At 57.9% G+C, this 15776-nt stretch overlaps 2 protein-coding genes across 16 annotated transcripts in view; both read right to left on the bottom strand.

Moving 5' to 3' along the window:
* VIL1 (villin 1) overlaps positions 1–6489 on the bottom strand; it is a 44427-nt gene extending 37938 nt beyond the window's left edge. The window contains exon 1 of the mRNA XM_055290605.2: positions 5545–6489. Within this exon, the coding sequence (XP_055146580.2) occupies positions 5545–5719 (175 nt within the window). The 5' untranslated portion in view covers positions 5720–6489. The remainder of the gene's footprint in view (positions 1–5544) is intronic.
* A 486-nt stretch (positions 6490–6975) lies between these two features.
* CTDSP1 (CTD small phosphatase 1) lies at positions 6976–15755 on the bottom strand. 15 transcript variants are annotated; one of them, XM_055290640.1, is made up of 7 exons: positions 15630–15755; positions 11163–11311; positions 10689–10793; positions 10498–10554; positions 9784–9876; positions 9494–9679; positions 6976–8621 (listed from the first exon to the last, which is right to left on the bottom strand). In XM_055290640.1, exons 1-7 carry the CDS (start codon positions 15643–15645, stop codon positions 8493–8495), a joined length of 735 nt encoding a protein of 244 aa, XP_055146615.1. In that variant the 5' UTR covers positions 15646–15755; the 3' UTR covers positions 6976–8492. The 15 variants fall into 15 exon arrangements, with proteins under 15 accessions (XP_055146615.1, XP_055146612.1, XP_055146614.1 ...); XM_055290637.2 differs by lacking the exon at positions 15630–15755 and adding an exon at positions 14403–14701; XM_055290639.2 differs by lacking the exon at positions 15630–15755 and adding an exon at positions 14403–14698 and having other exon boundaries at positions 10689–10790.
* Positions 15756–15776: the final 21 nt, after the last annotated feature.

Genomic DNA, 15776 nt, shown 5'->3' with positions numbered 1-15776 from the left:
ACTGCACCACTGCACTCCAGACTGGGCAACAGAATGAGACCCTGTCTCAAAAAAAAAAAAGAAAAAGAAAGAAAGAAAAGAAAAACAAAAAAAGAAGTCATCTTGGGGTGACAATTTGGCAGCACAAGTTTTTGATTTTTTACTTACTACTTTCTACTTTTATAATACTCATTTTTAAATAACTTTTCCTTCATCTTACAGTATTAACTACTTTTTATTTTATAAAGTATTAACTACTTTTTATTTTTATTTTTCAGACAGGTCTCACTCTGTTGCCCAAGCTGGAGTGCAGTGGTGCAATCAGGGCTCACTACAGCCTCGACCTCCTGGGTTCAAGGAATCCTCCCACCTCAGCCTCCAGAGTAGCTGGGACCACAGGCTCTCGCCACTACCTCCGGCTAATTTTTTTTTTTTTTTTTTTTTTTTTTTTTTTGAGACGGAGTCTTGCTGTGTCACCCAGGCTGGAGTGCAGTGGCGCGATCTCGGCTCACTGCAAGCTCCGCCTCCCGGGTTCAGGCCATTCTCCTGCCTCAGCCTCCCGAGGAGCTGGGACTACAGGCGCCCGCCAACACGCCCAGCTAATTTTTTGTATTTTTAGTAGAGACAGGGTTTCACCGTGTTAGCCAGGATGGTCTCGATCTCCTGACCTCGTGATCCGCCCGCCTCGGCCTCCCAAAGTGCTGGGATTACAGGCTTGAGCCACCGCGCCCGGCCCCTCCGGCTAATTTTTTGTACTTTTTGTAGAGATGGGGTTTTGCCATGTTGCCCAGGCTGGAATGGAACTCCTGGGCTCAAGCAAGCTGCCCACCTGGGCCTCCCAAAGTGCTGGGATTACAGGCATGAGCCACCGCACCTGGCTTACTTTTTATGTCTATTACCCCTCCCTCCCCCAGTGTTTTACTCCCTCCGTCCCACCCCAGTGTTTTACTCCCTGCTACACCCAGGAACCTGGTGCATAGTAGGCATGTAATGAATGTTTAAAGGAAAGAAATGGAATTTACGATTTCTTTTTTTTTTTTTTTTTTTTTTTTTGAGACGGAGTCTTGCTGTGTCACCCAGGCTGGAGTGCAGTGGCGCGATCTCGGCTCACTGCAAGCTCCGCCTCCCGGGTTCAGGCCATTCTCCTGCCTCAGCCTCCCGAGGAGCTGGGACTACAGGCGCCCGCCAACACGCCCAGCTAATTTTTTGTATTTTTAGTAGAGACAGGGTTTCACCGTGTTAGCCAGGATGGTCTCGATCTCCTGACCTCGTGATCCGCCCGCCTCGGCCTCCCAAAGTGCTGGGATTACAGGCTTGAGCCACCGCGCCCGGCCCCTCCGGCTAATTTTTTGTACTTTTTGTAGAGATGGGGTTTTGCCATGTTGCCCAGGCTGGAATGGAACTCCTGGGCTCAAGCAAGCTGCCCACCTGGGCCTCCCAAAGTGCTGGGATTACAGGCATGAGCCACCGCACCTGGCTTACTTTTTATGTCTATTACCCCTCCCTCCCCCAGTGTTTTACTCCCTCCGTCCCACCCCAGTGTTTTACTCCCTGCTACACCCAGGAACCTGGTGCATAGTAGGCATGTAATGAATGTTTAAAGGAAAGAAATGGAATTTACGATTTCTTTTTTTTTTTTTTTTTTTTTTTTTTGAGACAGGGTCTCACTCTGTCACTCAGGCTGGAGTGCAGTGGCACGATGTCGGGTCACCGCAACTTCCGCCTCCCGGGTTCCAGTGGTTCTCTTGCCTCAATTCCTAAGTAGCTGGGATTACAGACGTGTGCCACAACGCCCAGCTAATATTTGTTATTTTTAGTAGAGACAGGGTTTCACCATGTTGGCCAGGTTGGTCTCAAATTCCCAACCTCAAGTGATCTGCCTGCCTCGGCCTCCCAAAGTGCTGGGATTACAGGGGTGAGCCACCGTGCCTGACGGAATTTATTATTTCTATCTTGACTATTATATTTAGGAAGCTGAGTGAGTGTGTTTTAAATTTGAACTCTTTTTATTTTTATTTTTTATTTATTTGGTTTTTTTGAGACGGAGTCTCACTGTGTTGCCCAGGATGGAGTGCAGTGGCATGATCTTGGCTCTGCTCTGTCTCCCAGGTTCAAGCGATTCTTCTTGTGATCCACCTGCCTTGGCCTCCCAAAGTGCTGGAATTACAGGTGTGAGCCACCATACCCAGCCTATTTTTATTTTTAAAATTGAATAAGGTGGAGCACGGTGGCTCATGCCTATAATCCAGCACTTTGGGAGGCCAAGGCAGTCAGGTCACCTGAGGTCGGGAGTTCGAGACCAGCCTGGCCAACATGGTGAAACCCCGCCTCTACTAAAAATACAGAAAATTAGCCGGGCGTGGTGTCAGGTGCCTGTAATCCCAGTACTCAGGAGGCTGAGGCAGGAGAATCACTTGAACACAGGAGGCAGAAGTTGCAGTGAGCCAAGATCACACCACTGCACTCCAGCCTGGGCAACAAGAGTGAAACTCTGTCTCAAAAAAAAAAAAGTAAATAAAATAAAATTTAATAAACGTACCTGGTAAAATAATTCAAATTACAAACAGATATGTAATAAAATGTGTCTCTTATACATTAGGTGAATCTCACTCCCCCAGCCTCACTCCCCAGGATTAGCCACAATTATCTTCTCAGAGTAAGTGAAAGTATATATTTATATTTGTGTCTATTTTTATATTTTGCCTTAATAGGAGTACACCATCATTGTTATGAATCTTGCCTTGTTTCATTTAACAGTATCTCTTGGAGATCATTCTATATCAGCTTGTATAGTTCCTCCTCATAGTTTTCATGACTACATGGTATTCAATAACAAAATGTATTTAACCAGTCCTTTATTGGTGGACGCTTAGATTATTTTAAGTGTTTTGCTATTACAAATGATACAATGGGCTCAGTGCAGTGGCTCAAGACTGTAATCACCGCACTTTAGGAGGCTGAGGTGGCTGGATCACTTGAGCCCAGGAGTTCGAGACCAGCCTGGGCAACATAGTGAGACCCAGCCTCTATTTTGTTATATTTTATTTATTTTTGAGACAGTGTTTCACTCTTGTTTTGCCCAGGCTGGAGTGCAATGGCAAGATCTCAGCTCACTGCAACCTCTGCCACCCGGTTTCAAGCGAATCTCCTGCCTCAGCCTCCTGAAGTAGCTGGGATTACAGGTATGCACCACCACACTTGGCTAATTTTTTTTTTTTTTTTTTTTGTATTTAGTAGAGAGAGGGTTTCACCATGTTAGTCAGGCTGGTCTTGAACTCCTGACTTCAGGTGTGCCACCCGCCTCGGCCTCCCAAAGTGCTGGGATTACAGGCATGTGCCACCGCGCCTGGACCTATTTTTTTTAAATAAAACAAATTTTTAAAAATGATACAATGGGCCAGTGGCCCATTCCTGTAATCCCAGCACTTTGGGAGGCTGAGGCAGGCGGATCACAAGGCCAGGAGATTGAGACCATTTTGGCTAACACGGTGAAACCCCATCTCTACTAAAAATACAAAAAATTAGCCGGGCGCAGTGGTGGGCGCCTGTAGTCCCAGCTACTCCGGAGGCTGAGGCAGGAGAATGGCGAGAACCTGGGAGGCGGAGCTTGCAGTGAGCCGAGATCATGCCATGGCACTCCAGCCTGGGCGACAGAGCAAGACTCCGTCCAAAAAAAAAAAAAAAAGTTCTCTGAATTAAAAAAAATATTTTTGGCCAGGTGCTGTGGCTCACACCCGTTATCCTGGTGCTTTGGGAGGCCAAGACGGGTGGATCACAAGGTCAGGTTTGAGTTTGAGACCAGCCTGGTCAACATGGTGAAACCCTGTCTCTACTAAAAACACAAAAAATTAGCCAGGTGTGATGGTGGACATCTGTAGTCCCAGCTACTCAAGAGGCTGAGGCAGGAGAATCGCTTGAATCCACATAGTGGAGGTTGCAGTAAATGAAGGTCACTGCTCTCCAGCCTGGGCGACAGAACAAGATTCTCTCTCAAAAAAAAATTTATATACATATGGGTATTCTCAAATCACTTTCCAAGGAGGTTGCACCAGTTTACAGGCCTGTCTCCCTACATCCTCTGGAGTGATTGTGTGTGTGTTACAAGCAAACAGGGAATCTCTGCCCCACACCAGGCTCTAGTAGAGACATTTTCACATCTGACATCTCCAAAGCCAGTAGATATCACCTTCCTCCATCTCCTCCACTCCTGCCCCCAGGGCCAGCTAGCCACCTCTTCCTGCCAAGTTTATCTCCTATGTCACATCCATTCCTCCTTCCTTTCCTCTTTTTTTTTTTTTTGAGACAGTCTTGCTCTGTCGCCCAGGCTGGAGTGCAGTGGTATGATCTCGGCTCACTGCAAGCTCCACCTCCCGGGCTCAAGTGGTTCTCCTGCCTCAGCCTCCTGAGTAGCTGGAATTACAGGCGCCTGCCACCACGCCAGGCTAATTTTTTTTTTTTTTTTTGTATTTTTAGTAGAGATGGGGTTTTGCCATTTTGCCCAGGCTGGTTTTGAACTCCCGAGCTCAGGCAATCTGCCCGCCTCGGCCTCCCAAAGTGCTGAGATTACAGGTGTGAGCCACTGCACCCGGCCCCTTCCTTTCCTCTTTATTCTGCCTAAGTTCAGGTCTTCATCCTCCATGTTTGGGACCACGCCTGTGGTCTCCCAATAGGGTCTTGTATCCTTGTACGCCTAATTTAGCTTCCAACGTGCAGCTGCCAGATTTCAGCACAGCTCACTCCTGCTCAGGGCTCCTCAAAGGCACCCTCTGCCTGCAAGAAAAAGGCTACTCCCAGCCAGGTGCGGTGGCTCACACCTGCAATCCCAGGACTTTCAGAGGCTGAGGTGGGAGGATCGCTTGAGCCTGGAAGTTCCACACTAGCCTGGACAACATAGTAAGAATCCATCCCCACACAAAAAAATTAAAAATTAGCCAGGCGGCTGGGCGCGGTGGCTCACGCTTGTAATCCCAGCACTTTGGGAGGCCGAGGCGGGCGGATCACGAGGTCAGGAGATCGAGACCACGGTGAAACCCCGCCTCTACTAAAAATACAAAAAAATTAGCCGGGCGTGGTGGCGGGCGCCTGTAGTCCCAGCTACTCAGAGAGGCTGAGGCAGGAGAATGGCGTGAACCCGGGAGGCGGAGCTTGCAGTGAGCCGAGATTGCGCCACTGCACTCCAGCCTGGGCGACAGCAAGACTCCGTCTCAAAAAAAAAAATTAGCCAGGCATGGTGGTGCATGCCTGTTGTCCCAGATACTCCTACAGGCTGAAGTGGGAGGATGGCTTGAGCCCAGGAGGTTGAGGCTGCAGTGAGCCACGATCATGCCTTTGCACACTAGCCTGGGAGACAGAGACCTCGTCTCAAAAAAAAAAAAAAAAAAAAAGAAAAAAAGAAAAAAAGAAAGGCCACTCCCTTGGTCTGGCCATAGATCTGCATAATCTACCCCCTCCTGCGTTCTGCGGCCTCATTTCCTCATTTCCAAACTCCTCTGAGCCTCGCTCCTGCAGGGAGTTTTCCAATCCTCCAGGGCTGCCCAAGTAGGGCTAGGTATCCCCTGTCCTCACCCGCCTTCCATGGTTCTCCCGTGCTGCATTTGCAGAATTGCAGTGACCATCTCTTCACGTTTCTTTTTCTCCACCCTAGGGTGTGAGTTCCCTGAGAGCAGAGGCACAGCCTGGTCCTGGCACGGTGCCTGGCACACAGTACGCACCCGATACATGCGGTTGACTTGAACTTCATGTGGGTACAGGGTGTGTGGGTGATGGTGGTGGGGAAGCCTCACTGTGGTCTTAAAGTCTGGAGCTCCTTTGCGTGTTTATCTGGCCTCTGCGATGCAAATCTGGGAAGATCAGTGTTTGCATGGAGAGCAGGAAATAAGAGCAGGACCCGAGGATGAGGGCAGAGACCGGAGAAGACTGGGTATTTATATAGCCAAGGGCTCTTGTGGTCCAGTCCAGGCCAAAACTGAGACTTGGGTAACTGCAGGTTTTTTCAGGGTGCTTCTTGAATCTTTTCTACCAGAGAAAAGTAGTGGAAGGAGGACAAAGGGCGGTTTCACACAGCGCTGACTCCCCCTCACACAGACTCGGAGACCGATCAGCGTCTGGGGCACCAAGAGGCAGCCTGGAGGCTGGAGCGCAGGCACCAACACTTGAGAGAAGCATTTCCCCCTTCTTCCCTGGGTGTGTGCGGTGGGGGCTCCAGAAACGCCCGACCCCCGGGAAAGGGGTGAGTGAGGCGGGCCCCATCTTTCCAGCCCCCGGCGAGTTCCTGCGTCCGCGAGGACAGGGAGGCCTCTAGCGGCTGGCGTGGGAAGCAAGCAAAGGCTGGCTGGGGACGGCGAGAGAGCATTTCCTGCTGGAGCCTGGGGCCGCGCGGTTTCGCAAAGGAAGTGCCTCCCGGACGCGGGGCGGGGCGGGAAGTGGGGCGGGGACGCGGCCAATGGCTGCTCAGAGGCCGCGGGGACTGGGGGCCGAACCCAGGCGCCGGCCCCACCCAGGCCGCCCGGCAGAGCCAGGCGCCGGAGCCCGCCGCACCCAGGCCAACAAGTTCTGCCGCTGGAGCCTCCACCCCGAGCCTCGCCCCGCTCCCCGCCTCTGCCTTCGGGGCCGCACAAGCCCCGCCCCTCCCGCTCCAGGGCAGAGGCCACTCCCCCTCCCCTGCCGCATTCCAGGGCTGCCCCTACCCAGGCCTTCGAATTTTGCTTTCCAGCTACTAGTATCCCGTCGTCTGTGTCCACTTAGTCTTGCCAAGAGGGCACATCTCCATTTTGCAGACCACATCCCCGAGGCGGGGAGACGTAGACGAGCACAGCCTGGAGGCTCAAATTTGTGCTCTGACGCTGCCCTTCCCACCTGAAGTGTCGAGGGCCGGGCAGCCCCTCCCTCTACCAACAGCCCTTCCAGGTGTGCTGAAGCGGGGGGCCCACGGCAGCCGCAGGTACAAGGCACACACCCCACTTGCTTAAGTCCCCCGCAATAACCACAGAAGCAGGATGGGGGTCTGGCTTTCTCTTTAGTTCTCATCACACTGGGGCTCTCAGTCACAGAAGGCACTTAAATGGGAAGGCCACCTGATGCAGGCCAACCATATTCGCCCCCCCCCACCCGCTCTGGGGGAGGGGAGCACAACGACATCGCCACTTGACACCCCCCCTTGGCACTGATATGTGGGTCCCCTTAACCGTTAGACCCTGGGGAGAGCCCAAGGCCTTGACTTCCGGAATCGCCATGTTAGGAGGAGGGCTTCAGAAAGAGTTGGAAGGCAGGATATCCTGGGAGCTGCCCCCAGCCAGCAGGGGATCAGGCAGGGGGCTGTAGGGGATGGGTTGGCACAGGGGAAGGGGACAGCTTGGTCGGGCTTCCTGGAGATCCCCAAACCCCACAAAAGGTCCCACCTCCTACAGATCCCCCAAAGGCACCGGTGAAGTCTGGTGGGCAAGGAGGCACTGATGAGCTGGCGTAGAGACCCGCCTAACACACTTAGCTGGTGGGCCTAGCATATGCTGGGCACAGAAGGTGCTCAAGAAATGTTTTTTTGAATGAATGAACGGAGCAAAGGGGTGTGAGGGACAGAGGACAGGGCCTGGGGCCCCTTGGCCCAGGTTGTTCCATTCAGAAAATAGTAGTTTAAAAAATGTAAAAATCCTTTCCCTCCCTCCCCCCAACTTCTGGGCCCAGGAAAGGGGCAAGGGAGGGGGGGTGTCTCTACCCTGACCCTTCCCACTCTCCTTCCCCTAAAAATCTATATACACATGTACATATTTATATGGCACCACAAGGGGGGTCTTGCCTATGCCCCCACACTCAGAGCTGGGGGAGCCAAGCCCCAGGGCTGGTTAAGGCAGAAGTCTGAGGTCATTGCTTGGATGATGCAGGCAGCAGCCCTCAGCTGTCAGCCCTGGAGAAGCTGCACTGTGGGGCCTGGACAGACTCCTGCTGCCTTCCCCAGTGGTAACAGACCTCCCCTCCCTCCAAGGCACAGGCAGAGGTTGGTAGGGGCCCTCTCAGTCCCAAGGGAGGAGGTGGGGCAGGGGGAGGGGCTGGTTCTCCCCTCCCAGCCTAGAGCTGTGCCCCTGGGAAAGCTGGGCGGGGAAGAGGGGGCTCTATGCAAGGCACTTGATGTCCACCGTTCCCAGACTGGGGGTCCAAGGCGGGAACCCTGCCCCCAGGAAGCAGAACCGGAAGGGGCCAAGGGGCCCAATTTGGCAGCAGAGAAACATGGCAGCATGGACAGAGATAGAAAAAGGGAGCAGCAGGCAGGGCCCCCCAGGTCCCCTGAGAATGGGGGAGGAGGTTTGAAGGCACTGACACGGGGCCTGGAGCTCACGGTCCTCAGTGCAGCCTGCTGCCCCTACACCGCCTGGTGGGGCTTGTGGGGGAGACGCCCGCTTCCCCATGGCACTGAGTGTGGTGGTGGCCCATGGGTTTTCCTAACAAAGGCCTGGGCGGTCTTCCTGGGAGGAGGTGTGGGTGTCATTGGTCAGGGGCAGGTCCTGGCCCCATCACCCTCACTAGCTCCCTGGCCGTGGCTGCCTGAGCACTGAGTACACGTCGTCCACGCGGCTGAGTTGCTCGAAGAAGGGGAGGAGGTCGTGGAGCTCTGTGTCACTCATGTTGTCAAACCACGAGGCCACCGGTACCTGGGGAAGTGGGTGTAGGAAGATGAGGGGGGTAGGTGGTCCTGGGTGCAGAATTTCCAGGCCAGCCCTATGTAGCCACTACCCAGATCATGCAGTTTCTGAAAACCCCTCACCCACAGTGTTCAAACTTTTTTGACAGCAACCCCCAGGAAAACACATTTATAACGTAACAATGCAAAAGCTTCGCGATTCTTAACCTTACCTGTGCAAAGCACTCGGATACTTTTTTTTTTTTTGAGGCAGGGTCTTGCTCTGTTGCCCAGGCTAGAGTGCAATGGCACAATCTTGGCTCACCACAGCCTCTGCCTCCAGGGCTCAAGTGATACTCCTACCTCAGCCTTCTGCATAGCTGGGACTCCAGGCATACACCACCACGCCTGGCTAGTTTTTGTATTTTTTGTAGACATAAGGTTTCACCATGTTGCCAAGGCTGGTCTTGAACTACTGGGCTCAGCTACCTGCCCACCTCAGCTTCCCAAAGTGCTGGGATTACAGGCATGAGCCACCACACCCGACCGGGTATTTTCTATTCTATTTCATTTTGTTAAAATTCCCAATCAGAACCCACTAAATTAATTCTGTGGGCCATCAGTACGTCACAACTGGCAATTCGAAAAGTTGAAACTTTCCAAACTCCGTTGCCCCGTGGGGGCGCATGGCAGACGCTCTGCTGTGTGCGAGGGGAAAAGACCACACGGCCGCAGGGCAGGTGAACGAGGGGAGTGGGCGGCAGGCACAGGCAACCGAATGCAGGAAGGACTGGGAGGGCACCCACCCCCAACTGGGGATCCAGGAGGCCAAGGTGGCCTGAATGGACTGACCCCTTCCTGGGTCTCAGTTCCTGTCCCAGTCCCAGTCCAGCCCGCACTCACAGCATTGTCTGGATGGAAGACATAGGAGGCGGGCGAGTTGTCCAGGATGAGCACCCGCCGCAGGTCTCGGCCCAACCGGCTCAGGTCCTTCACGTAGTTTCCCCGGTGGAAGACACAGGACTCTCGAAACAGCCGGGCCCGGAAGGCCCCCCATTTGTCCAGCAGGTCAGCTACTGGGTCTGCGTACTAGGAGCAGGAGGTGGGTCATCCTGGGGCCCGCAGTTTCATTGGGCTGCACGCGGGAGGTAGGTGGGAGGGCAGGGTTGCCCCGGGGCCCCTGTGGGGCTCACCTTGGCGAGGCTAGCAGTGAACAGCACACATTCAAAGAGCTCGCCCATTCGCTGCAGGAACTCATCCACGTGAGGCCGCTTCAACACGTAGACCTGGGGGGCGGGCCAGTGAGGGGGCTGCAGGCCAGTGTGGGGGTGGCCGAGGGCTGGGAGGGCATGGGCCAGGGAGGCAGAGGCACACAGGAAGGAGGCTGGGCCTGCAGGCTCTGCTTGGCCAGCTACCCTGACCACTGCTGGGGAAACTGCCCCCCGCCCCCGCCGCCCCCAGAAAACGATCAAAACTTCCACTCCACTGGCCGGTCCTACCGCACGAGGTCACTAATTCCCAGTCCCTTCCCCTGCCTCAGCCTAGTGCAGGAGTCCAGGGGCAGCCCCCTCACCCCAAGGCTGCAGGGCACCGGTCCCCGAGCCAAGTAATGGAGAACAGGCTGGACAGCACACAACCTATCCTGAATTACTTGAACTGGGTCCCGGGCAGGGTGGGGCGAGGGGGCACAGCACGGGGGGGCCTAGAGGAGGAGCCCACTCTGCAGGCTTGGAGTCAGTGCAAGCCCCTGAGGTTCTGTGTGACTTTGGGGCAAGTCTCACACCCTCTCTGGGCCTCTGACATTCCACATGTATCCAATTCCCATCCGAGGCGCTCCAGATTGGTGGGAAGAGCCTAGGGTCTGGAGGCAGATGCCAAGCCCACCGCTGCCTCTTCCTGACCCTCACCTGGTGGACCACCCCATCAATCTCCACAGGGATGATGAAGTCCGCGTTGTTCACTGGCTGTGGGGGGAAAAGAGCTGCTGGAGTTGGAGGAGGAACCCCAGGGCATGGGGTCCAGCACACACCTCCCTCCCAGGCCAGGGTGGGGGACCCCGCCCCAAGACCCGGGCTGAGGGCTGTTGAGCAGGGCCCACCTTGAAGGAGCTGTGCACCAGGGTCTCGTCCAGGTCGATGACCACACAGATCTTGTCTGAGTCCTGGGCCTTGGCCTCAGGGAGCAGGTATTGGACTGGGGTCTGCTGTAGGGAGGGCGGGGCTGGCTGGGGTGCCTCTCTCCAGGCCTGGTCCTTCCTCCCACGCAGGCTTCTCCCCCTAGCCCTCTCCAGAGGAACCCTGGGCCCTGGGGACAGATACTTCCCCCTTCCCAGCTTTGCCCCTGCCAGCTCTGGAGCTTGGGTAGGCCTCCTGGCTCTCTGAGACCTCTCTGAAAACCAAGGTAGAAAAAAGCTTCCACTTATGAGGGAGAGGCAGGGGAGGCTGCCACCCTCCTGCTCTGCACCTTGCAGGTCTGCAAGTCCATCCTGGAAAGCTCAGTCAGGAACCCCTTCCCCTAAAGCCCTGAAGACTGAGTCCAGGTGCCCCTGCGGCCCCACCTGGCCCCCACGCACCTTGGGGATGGCGCCATTCTCCTCCACAAGCAGGGGCGCCCCGCTGTGAGCAGGCAGGGCCTCCCCATCATCCCGGCAGACACAGCAGAAGAGTGAGTGGAGGATGCCCCGGCTTCGGGGCTTCTGGGAAGCTGCTGACTTCTGGTCACCTGAAGTAGGGAGGCCCAAGTTGGAGGCTCGGTGCACACTGGCCTGCAGAATCCTGCATGTGTGCCCAGGTGTGAACCCCTGAGCCGGGAGGATCTTGCCGTGGCCCCTTCATCCAGACACACGAAGGCGGCTCCTGACTTTCTCTGAAATGCCCGTCAGGGCCCCACAATCTGCTCCAAGGCTCCTGCAGCTGCCCGACAAGTAAGTCTAGCAGGTATTAAGGCGCCCACGTAGGGAGTGCGTGGCCTGGAGAAGGGGATCCTAGGGTGCTCTCTCCCTGCCTCTCACAGCCTCCATGACTGCTGCTGATCAGCCCCATTGCGGTGCCTCCTCACCCCACCTTACCCGAGCACCCCTGCTCAGGACAGCCAGGGCCTGGCACCCAGGGCAGTCCACCCCTGCCCTCCCTCCTCTCCAACCCTGTGGGTACGAAGTCCTCACTGCGGCTGGGCTCAGAGGCAGGGGTGCAGTCCTGCGGCTTGGGGCCAGTGTCCAGTGGCCATCTGTTTGCCCCGCCCCGCCCAGACCTCCGATCTGGAACCCAGCAGCGGCGGCCTGATTGACAGATACCCCTCCCACCCCACCCCGCTCCGGCCTCCTGCAACTAGCCTTTCCACCTTGCCCTCGGCTCCGGGCAGCCAGGCCTAGGCGAGGGTGCGCAGACCTGGGGGCAGCGTCCAGGTCCTGAGGTCCACGCGGGGAAAAGCAGGAGCAGATAGACCCCCACCCCGGCCCAGCCACGATGGGGGACGGAGCCTCGTCGGGGCGGCGAGGCTTTACGGGGTGGTGTGTGCCCACTAGGCGCACGACTCTCCCCGCGGGCGCCAGGCGACTCTTGGAAGTGCTGGCCGTCCTCTCTGTGTCTCCGAGGGGGTCGGCGCCTCCACGCGTGACGCGAAGTTTGTGGGAACGTGGCTGTGTGTTGGCGGGAGATCCCTCCAAGCCTCCCCAGCCCGCTGTCACCTCGGCGCCCCCTCCCAAGACCCTACCGGACCGCAGCCCGGGGGTGGGGGGTGGGGGGGGCGGAGTCTCAGCGGGTGGCCCATAGGCGCCCTCCTCAGCTCCCCCATCTCCCAGCCCCATTGGCGCCAATGGGGGGGGCGCCCATGCACCACGCAGTGCCAGCCAGGAAACCCCCGAAGGAGTTCCCTCTCTATTCCTGCCTCAGTTTCCTCACCTCGAGCGAACAGGAGCGCCTCAAAGGCGCCAGGCCCCGCCCCGCGTCTCTGAGCCTCCTTTGAGTTCAAACTCTCTCCCTGCTCCCTCTCAGGCTGGGAGCTTCGGGCACGGCTGAGGCGGCCGCCCGGGGCAGCGGCGGCGGCTCCCCTGGGGAAGATCCCGGCCCCTTCTCTCCTCCCACGACGCCCCGGCTTCGGCCCCCTCCCCGCAGCCCCGGTACCTTTGCCCCGCAGCGGGCCCCGAGCCTCTTCCTTGCTGATCTGAGTAATGACGGCCGAGCTGTCCATGGGGCCGGGCGCGCTCCGCTCCGGCCGGACTCTGGCCCGGGCGCCCGGCCTCCCCCCCGGCGGGGGCCGGAATCGGGGCGCGGGGGGGAGGGGAGGGGTGGGAGGGAGGGATCCCCGCAAGCTTCGGAGGGGAGGGGAGCCAGGTTCTAGGGGGGAGGGGGAGGGAGGGGGCGCGGAGGAAACTTTGTTACAACATGGAGTTTCCTCCCCGCGAGGCGGATGCAAACATGGAACCCAGGCGCGGTTTCAAGGCTCCCCCTTAAAAGGGCAACGGCTTCGGCGTGACCTGGACGCGGCTGCGGCTTTCGCCACTTCTGGGACCCGCGCGGCTAGGCGGACTGGGAGGCGGGCCGGGCCGGGTTCCTGCCGCGCTCCAGGGGGCGTCGCCTCCCTTCCTGCCGCCCGCCGGCGGGCCTGAGCCTCTGCGGCTGCGTGGCAGGCCCAGCACCCGGCTCACCGTTCCAGGCCGCCGAGCGCCCTGGGCCAAGGCCCGCCCGCCCGGAGCGCCCACGCCGGGGAGTGCCCGAGTGCGGCGCGGCTCCACCTCTGCGTTTTCTGAGGACCCGGGACTAGAGGCTTCTTGTTTTCTTCGTTGAGAACTTGGAGATAGCGCTACCTTATCTGTAAAATGAGTCTTCTCTCCTGTCTGGTGGTCGCAGAGATCACCTCGCAAGAACGTCATGAGCCAGCGAAGGCTCTGCTGGCCCGAAACAGCTTGCAAACCTCAGAATCACGCTTTTGAATGGGACGGTCGCCGCCCCCCGCAGCCCCAGGGCGAGATGCCCCCGGTCTGTAGGGCGTGAAATTCCAACTCCCTGCCCTGGGAAAGCCCCCTGCCGACCTCTCCCCACGGCCCCACCCGGGGCCCCGCACGTCCACTCGCCGCGCACGGGCCACCGCGCGTTCCCGCCTGAAGAAGTTTTCGTACGCGCTGTTCCCTCCGCCTGGAACGCGCTGTTCCCTTCGCGTAGCCAAATTCCACCGACCTCGAGGAAATGCCACCTTCTCCAGGGGCCTTCCCTGACCCCCTCCCTTGCCCGCGGTCGCCGGCCGCCCTGTGATTACTGGGGGTGCGGTGGGGGTCACTGGACTCGCTGCCGATCCTAGGAGCCCAGCACGGCGCCGCACGCGGTGGGCCCAAAGCCCGACCGTGGGGACCTCAAGCCAGAGGCCCTCAAGGCCCGTTCCACCCGGCCTGTGGCGCAGTGCTGGGCACTTGGGAACGGAGGTCCCGGTCTTCTCGCTGGAAGCCCCTCCATGGTGCGCGCCGTGGGTCTGCGGGTTGGTCTTTTTCCTCGTTTATGAAGTTCTTTTTACTCGTCGTTACTATTTTGTAAGTTCACCATTTAAAAATTGATAACTCCAAGCCCGACAAACACGCCTCGCCACTTCCTCCCCTCCCCCTCTCCCGCGGGCCTCGGTGGCGGGGCGGGGCGGGCGCGTCCTGTCCCGTCCGGCCGCCGGGTGCGACGCGGCGCACGTCCGCCAGGCCCTGCCGAGGGGGAGCCGGGGACGGGAGGCCCCGCGCGGGGGCCGGGAGGGGAGCGGCGCCTGCCAGAAGGCGCGGCGGCTTCGTGCCCTGAGGCTGGGAGTAGAGGCGGGAGGGGACTGTCGGGACTGATACCCCGGCCCCCGGGCTGGATCCCTCGGCCCTCCTCCTGCTTCTGGGTAGCCCACGGGGCGGCCACCATTGCTCTTCATCACCGTGATCGCCACGCGCTGCTGGCGCTCTCCGAGGCCTGCTCTGGCTGCGCCCCCTAATCTCGTTTACCCCTTAGAACGGCCTCCTTGTTATCCCATTAAACAGATGAGGAAACTGAGTTTCAAGAAAGGAAGCGACGTGCCCCGGGTCTCCCGGCGAGGGCAAAGGCGGGATTCCAGCCTGGGAGCGGGACATCTGTCTCCCCTGCGATCCGGCCTCCTGGGTGGGGCCTCGGCTGTATCTCCGGATGCGGGGCCCTCATGACCCCAAAAGGAAGCCTGTGGCGAGGACTGAGTGGAGTCGTGGCCTCGCCCTTGGCCTGGGTTGGGTGGCGCCCCTTCCTCTCTCTCTGTGAAGGGGGCTGGAACTTGGCCACTGTCCCCACACCCACCATTCCCAGACGCGCCACGCTGAGGTCACAGGATTCCTCAGGAATCCCCCACCTCCTCCACCCCATCCTATCGCCACTTCAAGCCGTGGCCCGTGCAGTTCTTTTCTCAGGGAGACCTAACTCCTCCTCCCAGGCTCCCGAGGCGGCTGAGGTAGCCGCGCCTTCTGCCTGGAGCCCTGGACTTCTCTCCCCACGCCTCGGGGCGGGTAGTTAAGTTACTGAGTGAGTAGAGAGGCCAGGATTGCGTGGGGGAAGGGGGGGTCCTTCGAGTGTCCTCACTGTGGGGGTTGTCTACACCCAGCTGCTGTCTCTACAGGTGGAGGTCACTTTATGCACTCTGTTTTTTGTCTTTTATCATTCGCACCCCAGGAAAAATAAAATCATGGGGGCCACAAGTCAGAAACGGGGAGGGGCAGGAACGGGATTCAGCAAGGTGCTGTTTGGCACCTGTGGATTTGGAAGCGTCTCTTCCAACCCAGTCCCTCAGCTTCCCCATCTGCCAAACAGGGCTGGTAAAAGCCCAACCCAGGGGGATGGAGGGAGCCGTGCAGAAAGTCGGGGTGCGTTCAGCAGGCTCCTGGGGAGTGCCGAGTGCGACCACGCCCTCCCTGAGAGGCCTAAAGGGAACTTCCAGAAGAGCAACTCTGCACCCCTCTTCCTGGAGGGTCGATTTGAGCCCGGGCTGGAAGAACCAGAGCTACTATGAGGGGAATGGGGGCAGCTCTAAGTAGACGCCTTCCAGTCTGCAAATGACTGACTTTGGCGCGACCTCATCACTAGCCCTTTGCCCAGGCCCTGGGTAGCCCCTTAGCTGGCCCTCCGTGTCTTCTTGACCAGCCTGCCCATTACTCTGCCGTTCCCCCAGTCCTGCCCCACAAGATCTAAGACGTCCCCAGAAGGCTTCA

This window comes from Symphalangus syndactylus, chromosome 8 (assembly GCF_028878055.3).
Source record: "Symphalangus syndactylus isolate Jambi chromosome 8, NHGRI_mSymSyn1-v2.1_pri, whole genome shotgun sequence".
NCBI lineage: Eukaryota > Metazoa > Chordata > Mammalia > Primates > Hylobatidae > Symphalangus > Symphalangus syndactylus.
Note: the sequence above shows the minus strand (reverse complement) of the source record. Positions and strands in the feature narration are given on the sequence as shown.